The 25,295-nt window shown below is 42.4% G+C and overlaps 1 protein-coding gene across 3 annotated transcripts; it reads right to left on the reverse strand.

The window, feature by feature from the left end:
* Positions 1-232: 232 nt before the first annotated feature.
* LOC309709370 (myosin-9-like) lies at positions 233-25,110 on the reverse strand (the record flags this gene model as incomplete). 3 transcript variants are annotated; one of them, XM_082537960.1, is made up of 43 exons in its annotated part: positions 24,830-25,109; positions 20,962-21,152; positions 20,725-20,865; positions 20,456-20,612; positions 20,257-20,284; positions 18,868-18,961; positions 18,434-18,454; positions 17,110-17,202; positions 15,967-16,030; positions 15,470-15,568; positions 15,006-15,149; positions 14,338-14,433; positions 14,140-14,216; positions 13,864-14,058; positions 13,029-13,202; positions 12,648-12,821; positions 11,789-11,903; positions 11,440-11,630; positions 11,107-11,228; positions 10,236-10,305; positions 9,956-10,116; positions 9,710-9,818; positions 9,245-9,376; positions 8,881-9,087; positions 8,647-8,784; positions 8,392-8,515; positions 8,133-8,304; positions 7,818-8,030; positions 7,447-7,591; positions 7,149-7,355; positions 6,890-6,994; positions 6,477-6,629; positions 6,109-6,357; positions 5,579-5,791; positions 5,266-5,478; positions 4,793-4,954; positions 4,462-4,590; positions 4,105-4,193; positions 3,788-3,911; positions 2,342-2,550; positions 2,153-2,261; positions 1,863-2,035; positions 233-1,083 (listed from the first exon to the last, which is right to left on the reverse strand). In XM_082537960.1, exons 2-43 carry the CDS (start codon positions 21,145-21,147, stop codon positions 978-980), a joined length of 5,883 nt encoding a protein of 1,960 aa, XP_082394086.1. In that variant the 5' UTR covers positions 21,148-21,152; positions 24,830-25,109. The 3 variants fall into 3 exon arrangements, with proteins under 3 accessions (XP_082394086.1, XP_082394087.1, XP_082394088.1); XM_082537961.1 differs by lacking the exon at positions 18,434-18,454; XM_082537962.1 differs by lacking the exons at positions 233-1,083; positions 18,434-18,454 and having other exon boundaries at positions 1,859-2,035; positions 24,830-25,110.
* Positions 25,111-25,295: the final 185 nt, after the last annotated feature.

Raw genomic sequence — 25,295 nt, forward strand, 5'->3', positions numbered from 1 at the left:
TGAAGTTGCACAACATTTTGCCCAGAAAAAACAAAACAAAACCACAACACACACACACCATAACAAAGAGGGAACAATTTGGAAACCCCAAGATTTCAAGTTTTATAATCTGCAGCTTGTCCCACAGAACCTTTCAGTCATTATAAAGTGGACACATGATTACAGAAAGCAGCCCAAAGGCCAACTCTGAATCAACTACAGCTCAAAGTGAATAATCTCACAAGACACAAGATTCAGATGCATTTATTCTCCATTTATTTCATTTAAGGCATTTTATAAAATGTAGAACAGCCTTACAATATTGGCATCGGTGTCCTGTAATTTCTTGATTAATACAGTGGCAGGTATTTACCTAAAATAGGGCAAGTTCAGCAGGTAGAAACTAATGTGCCAATAGAAACCATTTCAGCTGCAAAGCATAGCACAAAACAGGAGACAGATCCAATACATGATGACCCAACACCAGTAAAGTATAAAGCCAGTGCGTGGGGGCTAACCACCTATATTACTGCATTCCACTTAAAGATCTGAACATTTCAGTCGTGTTTGAGTTGGGATTGTGCAATCTGGCTGAGGTATTAACAGAGTGAGGAAGGGCATACAGTACCAACGTTATACTGACACCAGCACAGTGTGAAGCACAAAAACTCCCAGAGTGTCCAAAACTAGCACAAAGTGACAACGTTTTTTTCTCCCCCCCCCCCATTTAAATCAACACATCAACCTCCATCTCAGATAAACTGGAAGGTTTGTTTAAACAGTGATATGTGTCATGACATACACGTTAAGTAGAAAAATAGACTAAGAAAGTTTATGTAAAGCTTTCATAGAAAACATTTGCTGACATGAGTAAGATTTGGCCAAATAGAAATGCATTACACTTAAAGCAGGATGAGGGGAGGGAGGGGATGCAAGGTTACATTTATATGCATTATTTTTGTGGTCCGAATTTCCCTCCTGGCTTCTCGTCCTGCTTTTCACTCAGCTGCACGTTCAGATGATTCACTCGGGAGTCCGCTATCATCGTCGCTGTCCCCAATACGATTCAGGTTATGTCGCAGAGTGTGAGACACGTCTCCACGCCTTAAGAAAAAGGAAAAACCATTAAAACACAAGTGTAGCACTTTTGGATTTTGGGCATCCTTCACTTTGTACTTTAGTCCTGATTGCCTCAAGCTTTAAGAAAATCCTCAATTGTACACTTTCCCATAATGCATAACGTAGCAGGCTTCCTTTAAATGACATTCTGTAAATTCAGCTGCTTTTGACGGCTTTTAATTCTTTACCCCTTAAAGAACTGAGCGGTCTGTGTCATATTTCAGGACTTGCAGAACACAACTGGGTTTGCATCAGAAGTTAGTGAGGGTGGTCTCTGCCTATTCAGCTACCCTTGTAAAACCTAGGAAACTATTCTAATGGGCCTTTTTACTAATCTATACTGAGGCGTCAAAACTCATCATTAAGTGTTCAGCAAGGTCGTCAAATGTCGCCTCAATGGGGCGAGCGCTGCTCAGCTGTTAACCCGAACACACTGTCATTACTAACCATTTGTTTTAAACAGTCCAGGAGAATTTTGTTTTACACATCTCATATCCTGGACTTGTTCTGACACTCTGCATATTGCAAGTTTAAAGTTTCAAGGTTCTTAATAGCAGCCTACAGGATGGTGGACATCGAGTTAGTGCAGCAGCCATGCCTACAATCAATGTAGATTTTGTGCTTTGAATGCACGTGGTCATTATAATGTCTGTACTGTCGGCAACATGGAATATAAAACAAATTTCCTTTTTGGAAACAAAAGAATTTTCATGTAAAAAACAAAACAAAACAAAAAACATGAGTTCCCCGACAAATGCCACTACCTAAGCTTGCTCTTCAGAGAGGAGACCTCACGGTTCATCGAGTCTGCTGACTCAGTTGCATCATCCAGCTCCCTCTGCAGCTTCCTGCGGTAGGCATTGGCTCTTGTCAACTCCTCCTCCGATTCCTCTAGCTGACGTTTCAGCTGACGCATTCGGCTATTTGCCTTTTCAGCCTGCGGAGAACAGTCAGTGTGGGAACAAGCACATTAGCAAGGAATCAGGCTTAAATATCAGGATGTCTTAGTCCTTGAATAACTTTGAAATTACAAGTAAAGCGTGATTGGGTTAACCTGATCTTTGTACTGATCCATGTTGCGCCTCTCGTCTTCAATCTGTACCAGCACCTCTTTCAGCTTCTTCTCTGTGCGTCTCGTCAGCCTGGAGGCCTGCTGACGCTCCCTGCAGTAAACGAGAGATATGTTGCAGTAGGAAAGCCAATGCAGTATATAAAACAAACGGTCCATTTCATCGCCCCTCACTTTGACTCTGTGTCGAGCTGTTCTTCCAACTGGGCAATCTTGGCCTCTAGGCTGGTGATGGTGAACTTGTACTTGGACTTGATGGTTCCTTCAAGCTCCTGCAGCTTCAGTTTCAGCTCCTTGTTCTGGCGATCCAGCTGTGAGCGAGCGCCCTCCAGCTGCTGGGAGTTGCTGCGCTCTGTGCTCACGTCTGAGGTCAGCTGATCGACCTTGTGTCAGACACACAGGAGAGTTACCGTACTGCTGATAACCACATGCCATATTCTGTAACCAATCCAGTGCCTTCATAGTTAAAGTTAGATGCAATTCAACAATTCAAACTCAGTTTTTCTAAACACTTTACAGATGAATAAACTTGCATAACAACCAACTTTTCACAACAACTGCAAAATTACCAACCAGGTTAGGCAGGTTTTAAAATGTTGAGGTAAACGCTGGAGTTTCGTGAATGTTGTGGAGTCTTTCATAAACTGTTCATGTTGGGTCTCAGTCTGTGGACATTGTGGAGAACTAAAAATACCTTTGAGTATACATAGACAATAAACTGGACTGGGTTAAAAACACCACTGCACTTTACAGGAAAGGCCAGCATCTTTATTTTTTGGGGCGGCTGAGGTCCTTCAACATCTGTTGGAAATGCTCCGGATTTTTTACGAGTCAGCTGTGGTCAATGCTGTTCCATGCTGGGGGAGCAGGTTGAGGGTCACAGATGCCAACAGACTCAATAAAGTGACCAAAAAGGCCAGTAATATTATAGGGATGGAGCTGGACTCCCTCGGGGTGGTGTCTGAGAGGCGGATGTTGTCCAAGATAAGACAATGCTGAATACCTCCCACCCACTCTATGACGCGCTGGCTAATCACAGGAGCACGTTCAGCGAGAGACTGAGATTACAAAAAGCCCCACTGAACGACACAGGACATCATTCCTGCCTGTAGCCATCTCCCTGTAAGACTCCTCCATCTAACACACTGCAATAGTTACACCCTTTTGGCACACACTCTACAGTAAAGTAGCAAATGACAAAGTTCACAGGTTAGAGTCAAATGTCATACATTCTGCCTCTAATATTCTTGATATTTATTTATAATCACCTCTGTAAATTCTTGATGTTTATAATTAAGTGATTTGTATATATTAGTGCTGTTCTTAACATATTGAATTGTTTAAATAGTTTAGTCTGTCACTGTTACCATCTTGGAGCAACTGTAACCCACATAATTTTCTTCGGGATTAATAAAGTATTCTGATGATTGATATTGTGGCAGACTCATGAAAGGCAACCCCCCCCCTTTTTTTTTTTTAAACCGGTTTTATGTATTCTTAAACCTACTCAACTAAAGTGTTCACTTTATTTCTGTGATAACTGATGACCAATAGAAACACTTAACATTAAATATTTGCCCTACTTATAAAATAAGATGTTAACAATCAACAGGTGTCTACCTGCTGTGTGCTTCTCCTCAGGCGATCATTGACCATTTCAGTGTTGAGCTGTTCCTCCTCGAGTTCCCCTTCGAGCTCGGCTATACGAGCCTCCAGCCTTCGCTTCTCATCAGTCAGCTGAGAACTGCAAACAAATGAGGAAGAGAGAAGGTGACGCTTAATGTGATAGTGTCCCGAGAGAAACTTGTAGCCTGTGCAGGCATAAGTAAGATTCAAAGTTGTTCCTGAAATCTGAGTTTCCATATTTAATTTTACCATTCGTGATCACACACACACACACACACACACACACACACGCGCCAGTATTTCATTCATACATCTTGGTGTTGTTGCCGTTCAGCTCATCCTGGAGCTCATCCCTCTCGGTCTGAGCCTGTCTCTTGAGTTTTTCTGCAGCGGACAGTTCCTGGAGGAAATATTAGGCACAAGTGAAACATACTACAGAGTTACATGTAAACAGTAAGATTGCAACACATTGAAAATGTTCTCAGAGTCATCATTTGCATTAAATGAAGACCCATTCTAGAGTTCTGACTCCAGAAAAGCAGACTGGGATACATAAAGTCATCACTGAGGAAGCTTTGCAAGAAGCGTCTAGCTCTTAAATATCAGTTATGTTGGCTAATTTTCTCACACAGTTACATCACTCTGTAATCGCCATTTCATCTCCATACCTCCTGGGAGTGCAGCATAGACGCCTCCAAGGTCTTGAGCTTCTTCTCACTCTCTTTGGCTTCATTGACAGCTTCATCTCTGGACAAACGAAGCTCATCCAGCTCTCTCATTATATCTTTCATTTGGGCCTGGAGTGTGGACATGAAATGTATTTAAGGTGAACCTTTAAATACAGGCTGTCAGCTCATTTTACAAAAAATTAAAAACTATGACAATGGGTGGTAATTGGTTTTATGGCATCTGTAAGTGTATAATAGTCTAATTTTAGAGTGACAAGTCTCTGTATTACATTCTGTGTTGTGTTTATGGATGCATGCTTGCATATTTTACCTGGAGTTTTTTCAGCTGTTTGAGGGCGTCATCGCGTCCCTTGTTGGCAGCATCGATCTGGGCTTCGAGGTCGGCCAGGTCCGTCTCCAGTTTCTTCTTAGATGAGAGGGCTAGAGCGCGCTGCCTGCGCTCATCCTCCAGCTCAACCTCCATCTCTCGCACCTTCGAGGTTAAAACGGGTAAGAAAGAAATCATGGCACAGCCAAATATTATATATCTGGAAAGTAATTATTTTGTGACGTGTTGGGGGAGCTAAGAGCGTTCTCCCATCATGCCTTGGGACATGTGCTGCTGTTTAGATGCAGTACCATAAGTGAGTTCGGTTAAGCTGTTTTGTGTAGCACAAGCAAGTGTTTAATAAGGAGCTCCCCCTACCAGCTTGGGGGTCAAACAGCGAGCTCAATCCCTGTGTGGTGCTTTCTTGTAAAGATTCCTCTGCTTGCCATAATATGTTTGTAAATTCTCTGTGGAACCTGTTTAACAAGCTGCTTCCTCCTCTCTTCTCCCTGCTCGTCTCTGGCCTGCAGGTCTCGCTCAAACTGGGTCTTCATGGCCTGCAGGTTGACCTCCAGACGTAGCTTGGCATCTTCTGTGAGCTGCAGCTCATCCTCGAGCTCCTCCAGCTGGATTTTCATCTCCTCCAGCTGCTGCTCCATGGCACGCTTGGATTTCTCCAGGTCATGAACCTGAAGGTGAGCAGTTTGCATTGATAAACAGATTTTGAGTAAAGTGTTGCTCATGACCAACTTCTGCTGAGACAAGTAAAGGACGCCGGCACAGTCTTACATTCTTGCCGACGTCGTCTTTGGACGAGACCAAGTCTTCCATCTCAGCTTTGAACTGTTTGTTGGTTCGGTCCAACTCGTCCTTCAGGGTCGTCATGGTCTCCAGCTCACGAGCCAGATTCAGTGCTCGTGTCTCCTTCTCTCTGGCTTCAGCCTCAGCCTTGTCGCGTTCCTCAGCGTACCGAGTAGAAATACTTTTTTCCTCTGCCAGCATCTAACAGGAGAAGAACAGCAGAAATAAAATGCTTCATTTGTGAAGCAAAAGATCCACTTTCTTCTTCAACTCAAGTGGCTGAGAAATCAGGTTACTCTACCACACCCGTAATATTTTAAAATCGATTATGTGTGAGAGGTACATGACTTTTTGTCAACGTCTCGGTTCTTTACTTTCTCCGTTACTGTGTTGAGCAAACAATCCTTCATACACAACAACAATCTGACTTTATATGCATATTAAAGAAAGAAATATAACCACTAATCACATCTCACTAGGACAGTAGGAAACAGTCTGCTCTTATGGCCCTTTGATACCTGATCAAACTTTTTCTGCTTTTTCTCCAGGTTGGACACGATCTGCCTCAGATGGTCCTGGTCCACCATGAGGTCATCCAGCTCCTGCTGTAAACGGGTTTTTGTCTTGTCCAGTTTGTCATATGCTGCCGTCTTTTCCTCCAGCTGCAGTGTCATGCTCTCCAACTCCCGCTGGATTTTCTTGCGGTTCTCCTCGGCCCCCTCGAACGACGAGGCCTCGTGTTCCAGCTTCTTCTTCATGTCCGCCAACTGAGGCAGGGGAAAAAGAAACATTTGTAGACGTTCTTGATCTGTGGTAACTGAATCAAGGTTACAGCAGAGGAGAAGATCTCTATTGGCTGCTGTGTTGTATTGCATTGTGGACCGACCTGGGTCTGCAGAGTGGAAACCTGCTTCTCCACGTTCTTCTTGTTTTCCTCCCCCTCCTCCAGCATCTCCCGCAGGCTGTTCTGCTCCTCCTCCAGCTGCCTCAGGCGTGTGGAGAGGGAGAGCTTCTGACGAGTCTCCTCTTGAAGCAGCTCCTGTTCAGTGAAGGAAATAGAACAATATAATCCAAAAAGTACAATAACTTATTACTGGTTTGCTCAGGACTTCGACCAGTGATGTCCACCCTGAATTACTTTTATTAAAAATCTTTTTCTTTATACAAAAAAGTAACATGAAATTATTATTTCTGCATTTGTCCTTGAATATAATATGTGTAGCCAAGTTTTATAGCATATAAACTAAAAAAAAATAAACCCTTTTCATTAGAAGTAATAATGAATTTTGGCATTTTCACCTGTGCATCCTGCAGCTGAGACTCCACTGAAGAAAGGTCCTTGCTGGATTTGATGTTCTTGCCCTCTGCTGCACTCAAAAGGCTGTTTGCATTGTCCAACTCTGACTAGATATGATGAAAGAAGGAGGAAAAAAAGAAAAAAAAAAAAAAAAGAAGTCCATTAAATAACAATTCACTTGCAGCTACATCCTCCTCCTGTACAAGCAGTTAAATCAACCTTCTACCCCTTAAATCACCCCTGCCAGATGACTAGTCATACCTGCATCTTTGTTATCTTGTCGGCGAGCTCCTTCCGCTGGCGCTCACTTTCTCCATGTTTGACCTGCAGTTCTTGAACCTGGGTTTCGGCCTTCTTGCGACGGTTTTCCGAGTCCCCCTTACCTTGAGTCAGAGTCTTCAGCTCGATCTGCAGCTCATTCAACTCGCTCTCCAGGGCATGCTTTGTTTTCTCCACTGATGCTTTGTTCTGCAGGAGCAACAAACATCATTTTTATTTTTTTATTTTTTTTTTAAGATGACTGCTGACACCTCCATCTTCTGACCAGTTTTTAAATAACCTTTTTGGCCTGCTCCAGCTGTTCGTTGAGCTCATCGAATGCCTGACTGTGTTTTTGCCTCATATCGGCCATCTGCTGCTCATGAGCCTTGGCCTCATCCTCGAGTGTCTTCTTCAGCTGGGCAACCTCACTTTCACGCTTGCTCCTGCATGGACAGGAGGAGGAAATAAATGACCAGAAGCACAAATCTCAAACAGTTCGTTTACATTCAGTAACTGATGAAGGGCTATCTTAGTCTTGAATCTCCTAACATACAGACTTGTATTGTTCAAGTAAACATAAACAGACTTAAGGTCCAGAACTTGAAAGGAATCGGTCATCTCATTTTCCAATAAATTGTTGGGTCACATCTATGCAAGCCTGACTGTCACCTCAGCTCCTGCTGTGCTGCAGTGGTATCCAAAGTGTCCTCCAGCTCAGTCTTGAGTGCCTCCAGCTCCTCTCCGAGGTCTCGCCGTTGTTTCTCAGACTTGGACCGTGCCTGCCTCTCCATCTCCAGGTCCTCCTGGAGCTCTGAGATCTGGGCCTCAAGCTCTCTTATCTTCTTCTGGGCCGTGTTCTTGGCTGCAGATTCTTCCTCAATCCTGGCAGTTAGGCAGAAAGAGTTAATAAAACAAAGCCAGTCTTCCTTTTGTTAGTTAGGGTTAGGGTAACCCTACCCTAAATGAAGTAAGTATTGGACTAACCTAGCAAGTGCAGCCAGGAGTTCCTCCTCTTTTTTGGCCAGCTGAGCTCTGAGTTCAGCAATCTGGGCCTGCAGGTCTGCAATCTGGTCATGGAGCTCAGTCGAGTCTCCCTCAAGTTTACGTCGGTTCTTCTCCAACTCCTGGCGCACCTTCTCCTCTTTTCTCAGACGTTCTGCATTAAGAAGAAAAAAAATAAAGTAGGAAAAACTGCAATCGACTCACAGTAGATTCAAAAACAACCTCAATGATAAACACTTGCCCTCCAAATCTGTGATCATGGCTTCATGTTTATTCTTGAGTTTCTGCAAGCTTTTGGACTTCTCTTCCTCCTCAGCAAGGTTTGTGGTGAACTCTGAAACCCTCTCCTCCAGCAGTTTTTTCTCCTGAGGTAAAAATGTATAAAACATATGAACATTTAAATTGTTGTTATTCTGCTGGAATATTTCAGGGTTAAAGAAATATTCTTTGTATTGTGAAATCATCAGTATGGGGATGTTAGCATGATGTACAACACCTTGTTAAGCTTGTTGTTCTGGTCATCCAGCACCATCATGCCCTCCTCGAGTTTCTTCAGCTTGGCATCTGTAGTCACTTTCTCCAGCTGGAGCTTCTGCCTGGCTGCTTCCTCCTCATCCAGCTGCTGTTCAAGCTCCTGTATGAACCAATAAATACAAATAAATGATATTAATAACCTTTCCAAAAGAACATTTTGATTTCTCTTAAAGCCCGTCGCCAGGACGTTACAGACCGTGATGTTCTGCTGCATCTTTTTTCTCTCATTTTGCATCTGAACGACCCTCTCCTCCTCTTCCTCCAGGCGAGACTCCATGTCGTGGAGGATTTCCTCCAGCTCCTGCTTCTTGATGGTCAGACGGGATCGCACCTCCTCAGCCTCGGCACAGAGGTCCGTCTCAGCCTGAAGCTGCTCTTGAAGAGCCGATTTCTCTGCATTCAGCTACCAGAGGAGAACAAAGGTTAAATCTCCAAGCTTCAGAAGACTTCTCATTGTGACATGTGTGTTATGAATTTTTTTTATGTTCTCAGTTTAAACTTTGTCACATTCACACAAGAGAAAATTTAACTGATCAAAAAGGTTAATATGTGATTCTTACCTGTTGCTGCTTGGCCTCATATTCTTTGATCAGCTCCTCAGCCTTCTCTTGTTTCTCCTTCACCTTAATCAGCTCCTCTTCCTTGGCCAGCATCTCCTCCTCCTGCCGACTCACCTGCAGCAGAGGCTTCACCTGGAGGAGGGGAGAAGGGAAAAAAAAAAAGTGGTTAAATGGCACTCAAGAGAAACTGAAAGCAAAAAGAGTGAACATACCAACACTAAAATAACAAAACCTGATTGGAGACAGTTTGGCAAGTTCAGGTAAACTCTTAAAACTAATTAACTAATTAAATTAAACTTTAAGTTTTCTAAAATAATTAATGTCATTTGTCACACAAGGAGTGGCCTTGAAACCAATCAATCTGGTCTGCTTACGTTTGTCCCAAGTCATATCTCTAACCCCACCCATGAAAAAAAAAAAAAAAAAAACACAACAAAAAAACAAAACCCAATATTCGTCTGTTACCTTGGTGAAAAGTCTCCACCACTGCCAGTTCCTTAGTTTGAGATAGGCGGCACAGTTTCGCTGGATAACCCTCATGGCTGTCAGCTGCTGCTGCCTCTTGGTGAACGCTCTATAATTAGAATAACAAATAAAGATTACCCTGCAGACCAGATTATGAGAACTGAGTAAGAAATCACAGCATGCTCCAATGTTGCCCATGTGCAAAGGTGCTAGCTGAAATAAAATAAAATAGCTGATGTCTCATACTTGCGGGCCACATATCCTCTGCACCAGGCCTGGAAGCTGATGATCACATCAGTGATCTTTATGTCCCTCTCCTCCTCCAGGTGGGCCAGGACTCCAGCCCTGAAGAACACTTTGCTCTGACCGATGCGGAACAGGTTTGAGTCGAGCTCCAGGGCTTTGATCTGACAAGCAGAACAGGGAAGTGTTTCAGTGAAACAAAACAAGACTTGTGATGAGTCCTCTTGCTCTTATGATAAATTGAAAGCTTCTACAGCTGATCTATTGATTGTGTTGTTCTTACCATGAGCACACAGGCTTGCTTGCCGTCCATAAATCCCTTTGGAATAGCGGTAGGAGTGAGGATTTCATACCTGGGAGAGAAGATCACCATTAAATCAATTAGCAGATAAAAAGGCTGACACTTTCAGGGTCAAAACTAATCTGTAAAATCAAATCCATGTAATGGAACAAATAGGCTGTTTTTTCTGTCCTTTCCTGTTTGGAAACCCCCCCCCAAAATAAAGTGTACACAACAAAGTGTTGTGTACTTGACGTGTTGAGTGTGCAGAACTAAATGGGACATCCTGAACACTTCTGATTAAAATCGAATGTAGATCATTTATTTTCAAGTTTGTGACCTACGTATGTTGTGAGACTGGTTCAGTTTGTTTATTTGCAGGAAAAATAAGAATAAGGATTTGTATGTAGATTTGACCAGATGTGTGGTTTGCTCTAGTTTACATTTTTAGTTTTTGCACTGCAAGATAAATTAATATAACCATTTCCTAAAGGGGAGATATTTTCCCCAATTGCACATTAAATAAATAAAAATCAAGTTGTTGCCTCAAGTTAATGAGAAAATAATTTGGAGATTATTTAGCATTCGGACTGCTGTTGTTCTACTTAGACACTGAGGTGGTTTAATTAGGATATCAACATTTACAGCATTTAAAGAATGAATACAATTTAAATAACAGCCCATCATTCTTGTATGAAATGCCCTCATGGGAGAGTTTATTTAGCAGTGGGAAAAAATGAGCCTAAACCTCTTATATAAATGTATAAAAAAAATTTTTTAAAAAAAGATGACAGAAAAAAAAAAAAAAAAAAAAAAAAAAAAAACCACAATCTGCTGTTTTGGGTTTGTTTTTTTTGTAAAAAACAAAACCTACCTCTGTCTGAACTCCTGGAAGACGATGCGGTTGGGGAAGCCCTGTCTGCAGATCCGAATCCCCTCCAAGACTCCGTTACATCTGAGCTGGTCCAGAACCAGGTGAGCTTCCAGTTTCCCAGCCTGGAGGAAGAAACGATTGAAAAGATGGATTCATGTGTTCCGTCTATTAATCCTAGAAATGCTGTCAGTTTCACGGTTCAGATAAACAGGCTCAAGTTGGCAGATGCACATGATCAGTTTTAATCACGACACGTGACTGATGCAACAGTCTATCTGCACCTGCAGTGCTGTGAAATTCATCGAGTGTGGCATCAGTTTGTTTATTCAGTACCTTCTTCTCGTGGTTCGGGATGATGCAGCGGACAAAATTGGGGTTGGTGTTTCTAAGGGTGGTCATGAGGTTAGTCAGCTGCTCCTTGTAAAGCTGACCCACGGTGCGGAACATACCCTTTCGAGTTTTGAACGCACCCTGCGCAGAGTCCGACATTCCTGCCACCTTATCCAGGCCGACGATACGATCCACTGTTAAGATGCACAGAGCACAACTGAGTTCAGCTGTGTTGATCATTGTGTGACTTGGCTCTTAATGGTGCTGACACTAGTGAATCTAAATTTTTATGCCTCACACTCAAAGAACTGGGCCTCCTGGATACACAGATAAAGTCAGTCACATGACCTACCATCTCTCCACAAGTCAGAGGTAAACTTGTCTGTAGACTGGTTGAGCAAAGTGGCCACACACTCATTCAGAGGATCCATGTTCTTCATCAGCCATGCGTTTGCCTTGTAGTCCACCTGCAGGAGACGGATGTAAAACACAGGATGATCAGCAACCTCGGCCTTATTTTTAAGTTTGTGCTTCAAATGCCCCATTTTATATAGAACCTGATGCTTTGCTGCAATGAATAAATCATGCACCTGGTAAACGTGTTTTTGTATTCCACGACCCTGAACTGGATAAGCGGTTCAGAAAATACACTGATGGATGAATGCTGTGTGGGCTGTCATTTTGCTGCCATCTAGTGGCACGTAGAAAGTACATTACTCAAGTTGTGACCTTAATATTTTTCCGTTTTATTTATAAATCCCCAAGTTACAGTTGCCTAAAGGTGCTTTGTGTTGCAACAGGAAAAAAAAAAAAAAAAAAAAAAGCCAAATAATCAGATGATCTACGAGAAAACACTCTGCGACGGTGGGAAGGAAAAACTCCCTTTCAAAAACTGGAAGAAACATCAAAGTGACCGTCATCTGACTCAAATACAGCGTTAGAGTATCTGAAAATTACACTCATCATTTAAGAATAGCAAAGTAGTAAGGAGCCGGAAATACATGGACAAAGTAAACTTATAATACATCACTCCCAAAGTAGTTTGTATACTTGTGAGATAATACAGCAACAGTGATTTCAAGGCTTATTTACAGGTTCAGGAACAGAATTTATAAGATTTCAGTTACTACTACTAAAAATGTTGTTGTGTATCATTTATTTATTAAAATTAATACTAATTAAGACTAAATTAAAATGATTTCACATCTGACCTTTCCAGCATAGTGAATGATGCAGAAATCTGCATCATCCTTGAGTTTTTTGGGTTTCTGGAACTTGGGGTGTGAGCCCTGCTCCTGAGACACCTTCTCCACAAACGACTTGTCAGTGGCTTTGGGGAACCAGCACTCTTCATCCAGCAGGGCCAGGATACCAGGAGGACTGGCCTGTAACACACACAAACACACACACACACCTCAGAGGAATCCACTTAATCATGAAGTTTGGTTTCCATGCCACAATTATTGCACAACTGTTTGCTGTGAAGCACGTAAGCGGAAATTTCTGCAGAACACACGTAATTAATCAGAGGCGTCGCTCCAGGTTAAGACAGTTACTGCCGGAGGAGGAATGACAACTATAAGCTAACATACAGGTTTTTCAATGAGGTCGATGCAGGGCTGCAGGTCGAGGCCGAAGTCTATGAAGCTCCACTCGATGCCCTCCCTCTGGTACTCCTCCTGCTCCAGGATGAACATGGTGTGGTTGAAGAGCTGCTGCAGCTTCTCGTTGGTGTAGTTGATGCAGAGCTGCTCAAACGAGTTCAGCTGCAGGGGGAAAAAGGAAAAAAAGAAAAAAACCCACAAAGGACAGAGTCGTTTCAGTAAATGGAAAATAAAACATTTTTCCCTTGTAGAAATAAACTGATTATTTTTTAAATAATTTACATTTATAATATTTATGCTGAAAAATCATGAGGTTACACAGTTTGAATTGCTAAACCTGGTGTAGTATAGAAGTATATACACAAGTTAAATCTTTCGGCTGCTCCCTTTAAGGCTCACCACTGCAGATCCTCTCCTACTCCCAACCCTCTGCATGTCCCTCCCTACATCCATGAAGCTTTTGTGTGGTCCTCCTCCTTTTCTCCTACCTGGCTGCTCCATCTTTAACATCCTTTTGTCCAGTATATTCACCATCCCTCATCTCTGTGTCCAAACCACTCAGCCTGGGCTCTCCCTCTCTGACGAACTCATTTGTAATCTTGACTGTTCTGCTCACCCCCGATGAAAATCTGAGCATCTTCAACTTGTAAACCTTCCCTTTCACTCTCACTGCTATCATGTTACAGAAGTTGATTGTCCCTTGTTTCGGCTGGTGGATCCCTGGTATTTAAACTCATGTGCTTGTATTATTTTGATTGAACTTTCCCTCTCCTCTCTCTGCAGGATGCAAAATCAAACAGACAATATTTAAGTCTAAATGTACCTCAAAGATCTCAAACCCAGCGATATCCAAGATACCAATGAAAGAGGCTCCCTGCCTCTTGGTCTTATCCAAGGCCTTATTGATTCTCATGACCAGCCAGCGGAACATCCTCTCGTAGGAGGCTTTGGCCAGAGCCTCGACTGCAAACTCGGCCTGCTCCTGAGTCTGGGCCTTCTGCACATAGTCCCTACCAACCTGGAGAAAGGAACAGGACACATGTGGATGAAATGTGTTCCTAAAATGACATGACACGACAACAATCACAGATTTTCAGACCTTGATTCTTGGAGACAAGATGGCTCGTGTGAAGTCGGTCACATTGATGCCGAGTAGGTGGCACACTTTCTGAGCAGCTGGGGGTGAAACATGGGTATCATATTGGAGCATGCAAAGGTTGATGCGTGAATGAAATGGCATGCAGCTGAAGGCACGCATAGAGGACAAGACGATGATGGTGTGTGTAAATGCGTATACCGGTGTCATCGGGCAAGGAGGCCTGGTCAGAGTTGCGCTCCTTTTTGAAAGTCATGTTCCCCAACTGCAGCACGGCAGACACCAGCTTCAACAGGCCTGACCAAGAAACAAAAGTCAATGTCAGCATGTCTGGTCACCTCGCAAATTAAAAACACCCAAAAGATATTCGGACTTATCTGGGAAATCAAAGGCATAACTAGAACGCAATTTTTAAACCCTGCGCTGTAACCTTACACATAACCTGACGTCCACCTCCCGAGACACATCAGGTCGACCCAGCCCGCAACAACTGAATGGTGTAGGAGTCCACGGTGTAAGGTTGTTCAGACTAAAATTAACCTTGAGTTGTATAAGTAGTATGTCTACTCTATACACGACTTAACCCAACTTCCCAAAGCTTTTCTAGCCTTTCCCAAGTTTGTGCAACAGCATCATGGTGATGTCACACCAAATCACATGCATTAAAGTCTTTTCTTGAACTTGTCACCCATCTTATTTAAACATAAAATAGCATTTCTTTGGAATTTAAAATAAATGCCTAAAAATGTGAGACTTGAGAAACAAAACAAAAAAACCCACAACACCACCACCAGGTAAGACGTGTGTGGAAAACCTTAAAAAGCATTATTAAAATCACCGATAGTTAAAATAAACAAAATTATAAGTACCAGTTATTTCTTCATCTGGGATGCTCATGATGTTAAAGGCCTCCATGGTTTCGGCGTACAGGTCTTTGTCCTGCTGTCCAGGAATGGTCACATGTCCGTTGGACAGGAAACGGTACTTGCTGTAATCCTCCAAACACAACTCCGCTGGATAATAACGAGAAGGAGAGACAGATTTATTCACCAAGTACTCTTCATTTTATTTCTGTAAAGCTGAAGATTTGGGCCTTGCATTGGCTCAACCGCAAACAGAGCTCTGCAGTCGCAGTGGCTGTAACGACGGAGTGAAGAAAAAGTGAAGCTCCATCATCGCGGCCCAAGTCGGCCATTTCTGATGCATTACTATGAGTTCTTCATAGATTGCAGTGATTAAAAATTTAAAGCACATGCAGCTGGCAGGGCTGGCACAGTGACTTGGCTCTGTGCAGCCTCTCATTACATTCAGAGAAAAGGGTTTCAGTGCTCACAGCGCAGCTTCTCCCCAGCTCCCGTCAGCATGTAGTAGAAGATGTGGAAGCCCCTCTCGTCTTTAGCTTGTCTCACAGCTCGAGACTTCTCCAAAAGATCTGACAATTCAATCAAGGACAAAACATCAAAAGGAAGAGCAGCAGCACAGCATCATCTATAAGAAAAAAACAGTTCATGGTAAAGTGATTAATTTAATCTGTTTGGCACCTTTGAAGCCCTCAGATTTTATTCATCACTTTATCTGAACTTCAGTCCTTTTCTTACAGGAAGGCCAAATGTCCAGACTACTTTTAATGATGCATAAATCAGAACTTAACAGGTGCAAGGTTTGGCAAAGAGCAGAAACGCCTCCAGAATTTTTACATTTGTGAGGGTGGTCAGTGCCCCGCTTGGCTCACCGTCAATGCCGCCCCTGGGAAAGAGGTGTAAGAGTTCACGGGAACATTAGCTCTTCTTTTCAGATTAGGCCAGAAGAAATCAAGTTTTAAAAGGATACAAGTTTCAATGTTGGCTCCAACGATGTAACCATTGACATCAAAGTTGATCCTGATGAATTTTCCCTGAAAAAGATTTTTTTATAAATCCACCACAAAAAGACATTAAGTCAATTTTCACCAAACTTTTATAAACTTTGTCTGAAAATAATCAACACATTTGGACCAAACAGCAGGAACTTCTACTCAGGCAGCATCTTTCACCAGTGTGAGATCCAAGGTGGACCATTTCCTGGTAGTTGTATAAACATGTAGATAACCTTTTGTAGCTCAGATTCTTTCAAAGTTGATATTTCTATTGTAAGTACTATTTAAGAAATACAACTACAAAAAACAAAACAAAAAGAAAACTACACTATTGGAGGGTTTTTTTTAAATTATTTGTTTTGGTTATGCATGTTTATTTGGGGATTTGGTGTTTTGGAGGGAATAATTTTATCGGACAGAAATAAGTGTCTTTACTGCACATGTGACAATAAAACTTTAAAAAAAAAAAAAAAAAAAAAACTGATGTGCACCACATTTAAAAAAAACAAAAAAAAAAACAAAACGTGACTCTTAAATGTCAATGTGATTCTCCCAAAATGTGTCCTGAGTTTATGACTGAAAAGATTTAAAAACCCTGGTTGTGTCTACTGATTTCCCGGTCATCCGGGTTGCAGTAGTTTAAGTGCTTGAAATGAACGACGTTCACACATTACACTGTTTCAAAGGAGTGAATGAGGCCATCTAGGTCCACTGTGAATGAGCATCACTGAACAGCAGCTCTCAGATCTACGACGGAGTCTTGAAATCTCTTCCCCACTCACACCTTGGCTCATGTGACCCTTAATGACTTGAATGTTTACAGGGTGGGTGGATCGGCAACTCTCAGGACTTGGTATCTAACTTGCGTTAATTATCTGTGACTCTCCATCAGTTTTTAAAAACTGAAAAGACCTCCTGGATCAGAGGAGAAACATCTTTAAGAACTACAGACAGAAGTCCGGATGCCTTCATTTCAAGCACTTTTGCATTCATCCTAAGTGTCAAGTGTTGTTGCGTCACACATGCTAGGCAGAAAAAGTTGGTAGCTTTTGCTGTTTGAACCCTTTTCAAAGCTTGTTTTGAAAATTTAAAGAAAATAGAAAAAGAGCAGCTCTTACAAATCTTGAGGAGTTGTCATTCTTTACAGTCTTTGCGTTGCCAAAGGCCTCCAGGATCGGGTTTGCTTGCAGCAGCTGCTTCTCCAGTTCCCCCTGACAGAGAGAAGTCGGAGCCACAACACAGTTGGATTTAGTGGTTTAATGTGACACTCAGATGGACGCTGGTTAAGCAAGCGCAAGTTTAGACCACTTTTCCTGCAGCTCTGTGGCTAGCGAGTGGAAAACAAGTGTGCAGCAACTTATTTACTTTATTATAAACAATTGTGTCTGCACAATTAAAACAACACCCTCAGGAAAAGGCATTATTACACACACTCCTGCACATGCCAGCACACATTCCCACTGCACAGCAAGCCCGCTCAAGCACAAAATCCCTGTAAGATTTTCTGTCCATGCATGCACAAACAAGGGATCACAAGCAGCACACATGCAGGTTAGTCAAAAACCCCAAAAGGAAATGCAGGTAGATTCCAACAATCTGTATACAGTCACACAACAATGACAAATCGCAGCAACTGAGCAAACAGAGAGTTTTTTTTAAAAAAAAAACAAAAAAAAACAAAAAAAAAAAACTGCTGCTGGGTGGAGTGGGAAATGTTTGTCTCGTTTCCCTTTATTTCCTCAAACCACAACAGATTCTTTAATGTGAATGAAATTTTTATTTTTGCAGTGTAGCCGTCTTTATCATTAGGCAAAAACTGAACCCAAATATAACGAGAATCAGTGAGAAAGTGCAGCACTGGAAGGAGCGAAAAGAAAAAGTTATTGGCCTTTGTGGATTAGGTTTTTTAAAATTTGCTTTAAGTTTTTGGAACAAATTGCTGAGTTGTTGATCATAAACATCTGGTTAATTAAAAATGTAATCAATAAAACTCAAATTTGTAAAATAATATTCAGTTGAAACCATCAGAGTGGCCTCGATTGGAAGTTACTAATCTTAATCTTATCATTTTACACCCTGTACACAGCCAACTATAAATACAAAATATGGAAAGTGCTGTTTTTAAATGGGAAGTTTTGTGCATTCCTGCTTGGTAAAATTGTGTTGTTATACAGCTGAAACTAAGATGAAATAACATGTTTTGTGGGTTTGCAGTTTCCACATGCTTTAAGTCTTTTTCCAAAGCTAACTGCTTGATCTTAATGAAGATACAAATGGTCTTTCCTCAGCCAGAAAGCACATTTCCCCAAGCTGCTCCTTTGAAGCCATTATAATGGTTAGTTTTGTGTAATCTTGAATGCATTTTCTTCAATGTGAAGAAAACAAAATTGGTTAGTAGAGAAAACTTAAGTGGACATTTATGGAGGTCATAAATGAACTCACATGTGACAACACAGCAGAGCCCTGGAGAAAAAGTAGAAAAAAAAGAAAAGAAAGTTGAACATATTTGATGCCATCTTCAGTGCAAGTATTACATGACTGCAGAGGAAACCTGCTGTCACCTGGTGACTCAAGAAATGATTAATTAAGCAGCTCGTGTCCGGTCCTGCTGAATAACCTACATTTAACATGAGTAGTACATGAACACACACGTGCACAAACACATCTGCGTTCTGCTTCAGCTGGAGCCGCCGCAGAGGTGAGGCGGGCACGTCGAGGCCTGAAATAGGAATGCGGTCGCACACAGCTTCCTCGAGTAAATCACGTTAAACAGATGGACTAACAAGGAAATCTACTGATACTTGATGTCAGAAGAGGGGAGGGAGGACCAGGTAATTCAACGTTTGTGCAAAAGGAAGCGACGATGATTTACTAACCTGGTCTTTTTTGGACTTGAAGGATGAGGCGACATGAGCAAGATACTGAATGACTTTCTTGGTGTTTTCTGTTTTTCCTGCTCCTGACTCCCCACTGCAGCAGAGAGATTTACACACATGCATTATGATTAATTTAGAACTGATAACTGACGTAAAAGCAACAACAAGACAGAAAAATATCAATTTGCAGAAATTTAAGTAAATACTGATGCAGTTTGAGGTTAAAGTGATATAAGATGGAAGTCTATGGATTTATATCAGCATAACCTTAAGGCATAAGACATTTATTTAATAAAAACTAAGCCAAAATGCAGAAGCAGTGTGTGAAAAACTAAAGCACACCTTTGCTGCTTGTACAGGAATTAAGATTGTAAGTAGCAGCCAGGTGCCGCTATTTAAATGCACTTTATTGACCGATCATCAGCGAGTGTTGAGCGCCTCTGTAAAAGCAGAAGTTTCGAGGGTTTGCAGGTCTGACGCATTCAGATGCGAGTCATTGTGGTGACGACGAGGAAAGACATCAGCAGCGATTTTAGAGAATCAGATGCTGCTGCCTGTCAGCGTGGGGTTATACGGTCATTTCCAAACAAAGCATTCAAAACTGACAATCTTCCCAGGAGAGCCACTCCAAAGTCAGACCGCGCACCACTTGAAATATTAAAGTTCACAACAGTATAGTTAGAAAAAGACTGAACAAATACGGCTGTGTGGAAGGTCTGCCAGGAGAAAATAACATCTGTTGCAAAGTTACATCTGAACATGCAGTGTTCTTTGTCTTGTCAGCATCACATTGATGAAGACTCCAACATGACATACCACTACACACCTCATACAGATACCAAACCCGGTGTGGTGGTGTTTGCTTCAGACTTTAAGACAGCTGTGAATAAACTAATGCCCACAAACCCCAGTGACTGTGGGGTGGACTTTTCCACGCTCTGCTTCTGTGTGTCATGTGCTTTGTTTTATTTCACGAAGTCTTGACAGGTGCACCATCAACTGAGGTAATGACAGTGTTTTTATGGCCTTTGGAGTCTAGAACAATCAAATAATTTAGTCAAGTGTCTAATGGAAGACCTCCTTAAGCTTTACTACAGTGTTAGCATGAAGGAGGACACACTTCTAAAAACTGAGACATCAAATTTAAAAAAAAAAAAAAAAAAGAAAAAAAAAAAAGCTTAAAGTTTTGCTCTGAAAATGAAACTCCTAGACTAAATATTAGGCACTGGATATAATGCATGATGTCAAACTTTCCGCTACAAGGAAGAAAAAAAAGAAAAAGAAAAAAAAAGTAGCGCAAACAAAGGGGGGGGGGGGATGATGCAATGATTGTAATTTGTTTTTGCAAAAACATAAAAAAAAAATGAACAAAAAAAGAGAAAGACTTGCGTGCAGAGGATGGACTGATCTTCACGATCTGTAAAAGAGAAAGATGAGACTCCAGATCAGAAACTAAGGTGAAGTGTGTGACATTTTAAACATTTTTTCCTTAAGCATGCCAATAAATTTCTAATTACATCTTTGTACGGTACATCATTGACCTGATGGAGTATGGACGCGTTTAAAACTAATTTTACAGCTGCCTTACCCTGCATCATGCTCCTGTAGGCCGTGTCTGTGATGGCGTAGATGTGAGGGGGCATCTCGTGCCTCTTCTTGCCCTTGTACATGTTCACGATCTCCTCGCTGTAGATGGGCAGGTGTTTGTACGGGTTGATCACAACGCAGAAAAGGCCGGAGTACGTCTGCGCGAGAGACAACACGAGACCAATCAGTCGACGAGGAGCAGCAGCAACATCGATTTCAGGAAGATCGGCGACATTAAAATGCAACAAAAACAGATCCCTGCCCACTCACATAGATGAGCCCGGAGTAGTATCTCTCCTTGAGGTTGTGCAGCACAGAGGCCTCGTTCAGGCAGGTGAGCTCCGCCATGTCCTCCACCTTGTTGAATTTGGGTGGGTTCATCTTCTGAATGTCATCCTTGTTGAATTTTACCTGAGATTAACAGAAGCAGAGTCAGGCTTGCTGAACAAGGCTGGGACAGTAAAAAGTACACACTGCAACACAGGCTTGTTGATTCTTCAGTTTCACCTTCTTGCCAGAGTCCGTCAGCTCCACCATGCACTCGTCTCCCTTCTCCTCTTTGATGGAGCCGGCCTCAAAACCCATCTTCTCACTGGGGACCCACACCAGCTTCTTGGTGGCCCAGTCGGCCTGAGCCAGAGGGTCGGTCAGCGCACTGCGGTCCCCATACAGGAACTTGTCTGCATCAGTCATGGTAGCTTTTAAAAAACAAAACAAACAGAACAAGAGGATTTTAACAAATATCAAAACACTGTGACAGTCTGATCTTTCACATTTTACAGACAAGAGCACTGAAATTATTGGGGCAAAAAATAAATTAAAAAAATAACTTTCTGTGAGAATTAAAAATACCTCCTTACAGAGGGGTACGCACATTACTTTACAGCAGCCGTTTCTGAGAGATTAAGGGCTAGAGATATGATGCGCTGGATTATTTTGACAGAATTTCTTGCAGGTACAGCGAACAAACTCTTGAGTCTCGAATCACAAGCTCCCAGAGACTCTGCAGAGTTTACCAACCTCAAAACCACAGTCGAGGCAAAAATACAATTTAAAATGCAGATGACTCATGAGTCCAAGTCATCTACACAGCCTGTACAAAAAACTCCATTTATTGTTGTGCAAGATTTAAGACCATCGAAGTGACTGTGCACGTTTGATTCATTGAAAGATTTCTACATAAAGGCAGGCTTACGACACTGAACGCAGTGTGTTCACAGTGGCAGCTTTGTTGCACGTCATCCTTCCTGTTGTCTCTTTTGTGTTGTAACTGAATTAAAGACACAAATGAGAACTCTGAGTAAATAAAAATATTCAGATTAATGATTCAGATCAGACCACCAATACTGAGGACTGTGCTACCTCATCTTATGTGTGTGCGTTTGTGTTCTTTTTGAAGATGATGAGAACTGCACCACAGGTTTGGACATCTGCTCTGCAGCTGTTCCCCGCAGTGTCATTATGACCATGTAGCCTCTTTTCCTGCAACCACCTTTAACTTTAAACCAGAGCTGGGACAGCCAATCAACCCAGATACTAATGTCAGGCTCACATTATTGACCTGAGGCTCATCGCAGTCAGACAAAATGATTAATCTCTTTTCAGCTGTGCTCTGTTCTACGACTGCTTTTATTTTTCTACCTGTCCATCTTTTGTTCCCCATCAGGCCCGCATTCCTTCCTCACCAACTCATTACACAGAATTCCACAAATTCCCGACTCCTGCTCATCATCCGTGACCCTCTGTTCCAGCACAGGTGATAAATGTGCAGCTATGCTGCTCTGTGTAGAGCCTATATGTAGAAAGCCTGACGGAGGTCTGTGGACGGACGCTTTTGCACTCAGAGTGGTAGAAAGGAATGTCAGAGCAAGTCTGGACAGGTGGAGAAATGTGATTATTCCCCAGCCACACCCTGGAGAAGTACTCGGGGCTGCAGAAAGAAAAAGAAATGCCCTGAAAGACATTAAAAACCTAAATAAATAATCAACTGGATGTGACCTTGCCAAGAAAATTTGCACATGGTGAATGCAAATTAAAGTTATTGACAGCCAGTTTTTCCCCCCCATTAAAAGAGTTTGTTCAGATGAACATATAATCTTTTACTTACAGCTTAGAGCTTTGAGTCATGCCCACTAAACAACCGTTTCATTTTCTGTCAAGAAAAAGGCACGTCTGTGACTGAAGCGTGCAACAACTCCACTTTGTTGCACAAAAGAGACAAACCAGCACTGATAAAAGGAGATGATAAGCTTCTCATAGATCAAACTATTTGGAACCAGTTCACCCCTGATGTTCAAAGCCTTTAGATGACTTAAGCTAGTGGAACATTTCCCCTTCCTGAAGTCATATTAGAAAAATCAAACATTAGAAAACCAATGTTTCAGCTGCATCACGCAGGCCAGAAATGACTGAACTCCAAGCAGAGAGGTCGGGAAAGAACTCAAAACATCAGACTCAGTGTAGATACTGTAGGTAGAAGATAAAGTTTTCCACACATCAACACCATCCTTCACCGATTAAGGATATAAATGCAGGTCGGTTTTATCGAATGATCCTGAAATGATAAGTTGGGCTGTAAGAGCGTTCATCATGAGCGCAGCCTGCACACCCTCGATGCTGAGACTCAGAGGAGCCGACGTCTCTTGGATCAGAGGGTGGATGATGCAAAAAACAGCAGAGCGGTGTGTGTGTTTGTTTTTGTGCAGAGATAAAGGCACAGATAGAGTGTGCGAGTGCGCTTAGACTGAGGGATAAAAGGGATCAGTGGACAAGGTGTCATCTGTGTCTCTCCTAAGTTCATTATGTGCTCAAAGTCTTGAAGATAAGTGGGGGAGGAAGAGGAACACACTGACATTTCCTCTGCTTTAATTCAGGACTGAAATCCTGCAGAGCGTCGTGTGCGTGAAGCTAAGCTATGACGGCTAAAGTCTTTTATTCTAAACTTCTTAGATTCACATGCATGCGGCTTTTTTGATGAAGCCACCAACAGGCCAACTTCCTCAGGAAGTTGCACACAGTGCCTTTGCACATTTTGACACGGTGGAACAAAATAACAAAATGAGCTACTTCAGTATTCTCTGTTCCTTTTATAATTAAAATCCAAACATTAGCTATCGTAAGCCGTGTCCTGGTGAACCTCCGCTGAGGTCGGGATGAAGCTTGACCACATCTGGAAACAGATCCACCCTCAAACACAGCACATGCTCTCCTATTGTCTGCAAGGGCCCGTTTAATCCACCTCTCTAGTGTTCTTCATCACGTTTTCAGCATCTCCTCCACTCGCCTGCTCTCTTTTGTTCTTGGCCGCAAGTCAATCCCGGCTTTATCCGGGCTTCTGTGGCTCTTACCTAACACAGAACACGAGTCCTGTCGTCTGAAGCCTGGCTGGTGATACGAGGCCGGTGGGGTGACAGACTGAGGAGGAGATGTTGTTGAGAATTGTTAAAAATGTGACTGCAGTCACAAGATGTTTGATATGTGAAACGATCGTGGCTGGAAGATGTAGATGGACGAGTGAAAAACAGGTTAAAACAGAAAAGTCAACTTTAAGCCGAAGATGTTTTGCATTTCACTTTGTGTAACAGGCAGAGAGCTGACTGACACTGAGGGTGAGATGGCGTTTTTTTCTGCAGGACCTTGGCTGATTTTGTGGTCACAGTGAAGTTTAATTACAAAAGAGGAAGAATTGATTATGATCAGCAACCGGTTTTTGCAAGATATGCCCTTCATACAATTTAAAAAAAAAAAATTTCATGTGCTGCTGCACTGCTCTTTGTCCTCTTTGGTGTCTGCTCTCCAATTTTGTGCCCTGCAGACAGACATAGCAGCTGGGTGTGTGCAGTTTGTTACATGAAGGAAGTCAAACAACTCATCTTGTGCAACAATGACAAAAACTGCATTAAACTCTGTAAAAAAGGCAAACATGAGCTCTCGGTACCTCAAATTACTTCAAATTTTGTTTGTGCCATATTGTCATCGTCATCACTTCATGCAGCCTTCCACGCAGTTCATACAGGCCACCAAAATAAAACTTAACCCACATGAAGTTTATTCAGCTGTTTGAGGCTAAAGTTCTGAATTATTGTGAATGTTTAAAGCCCGTCGAAGTAAAGCTCTCTGATTGTTGGTTTCACAGGTGTGAGAACACAAACACGTCTGCAAGCTCGCGTCTCAGCCAACAAATACAAAAAAGTCACTTTAAATTGTTGTAGAAATAATTCCGCAGTCAATGAGACGATAATGGAGCACGCGCTTCACCTGACGAGAGAACCTGCCCAGGTGTGAGCCATTACATATCTTATCTCTTAATTTCTTACTTTGAAGTCTTCGCTACAGCATTTCTATCTCTCTACCTGCAGGAAACGAGGTGACACACCTGATTTTCAGCTACAGGCACTGCAGGTGTGATGAGTCGCCTTCCTGCGTTCGTGTTTGCAGCAGTCCTCCTCCACCACCTCCTTCTCGACACCTTCACAAAACAAGCAGCTGCTCAGGAGGGGCCACAAGAACACCACCTCTCCGCTCCTCTTCGTCGCGTCGCGTCGCGTCTTCAGCCGGCTGTCCGCTCCGTCAAGCGCTCCTGCTGCTCAGGCGTGGATCAGCGAGGATGCGTCGACTCCACCTGGGATCGGCCCAGTTTTATTTTTCGCAGGTAAGCCAACGGCCCCGCCCCCTCCTCGCGCGGTGTTCAAGTGCTCCACGTAAAAACGCGGACTTGCGAGTCGCTCTGAATCAAAAAGAAAGAAATTTGCTATTTTACAACCCGGATGGAATTTTTTTTATAAAACAAACAAAGTGCATAAATCATAAATGTTGATAATGAAACAGAAAATGGAAAATAC

Source organism: Aulonocara stuartgranti (genome assembly GCF_965226115.1).
Source record: "Aulonocara stuartgranti genome assembly, chromosome: 6".
Lineage (NCBI taxonomy): Eukaryota > Metazoa > Chordata > Actinopteri > Cichliformes > Cichlidae > Aulonocara > Aulonocara stuartgranti.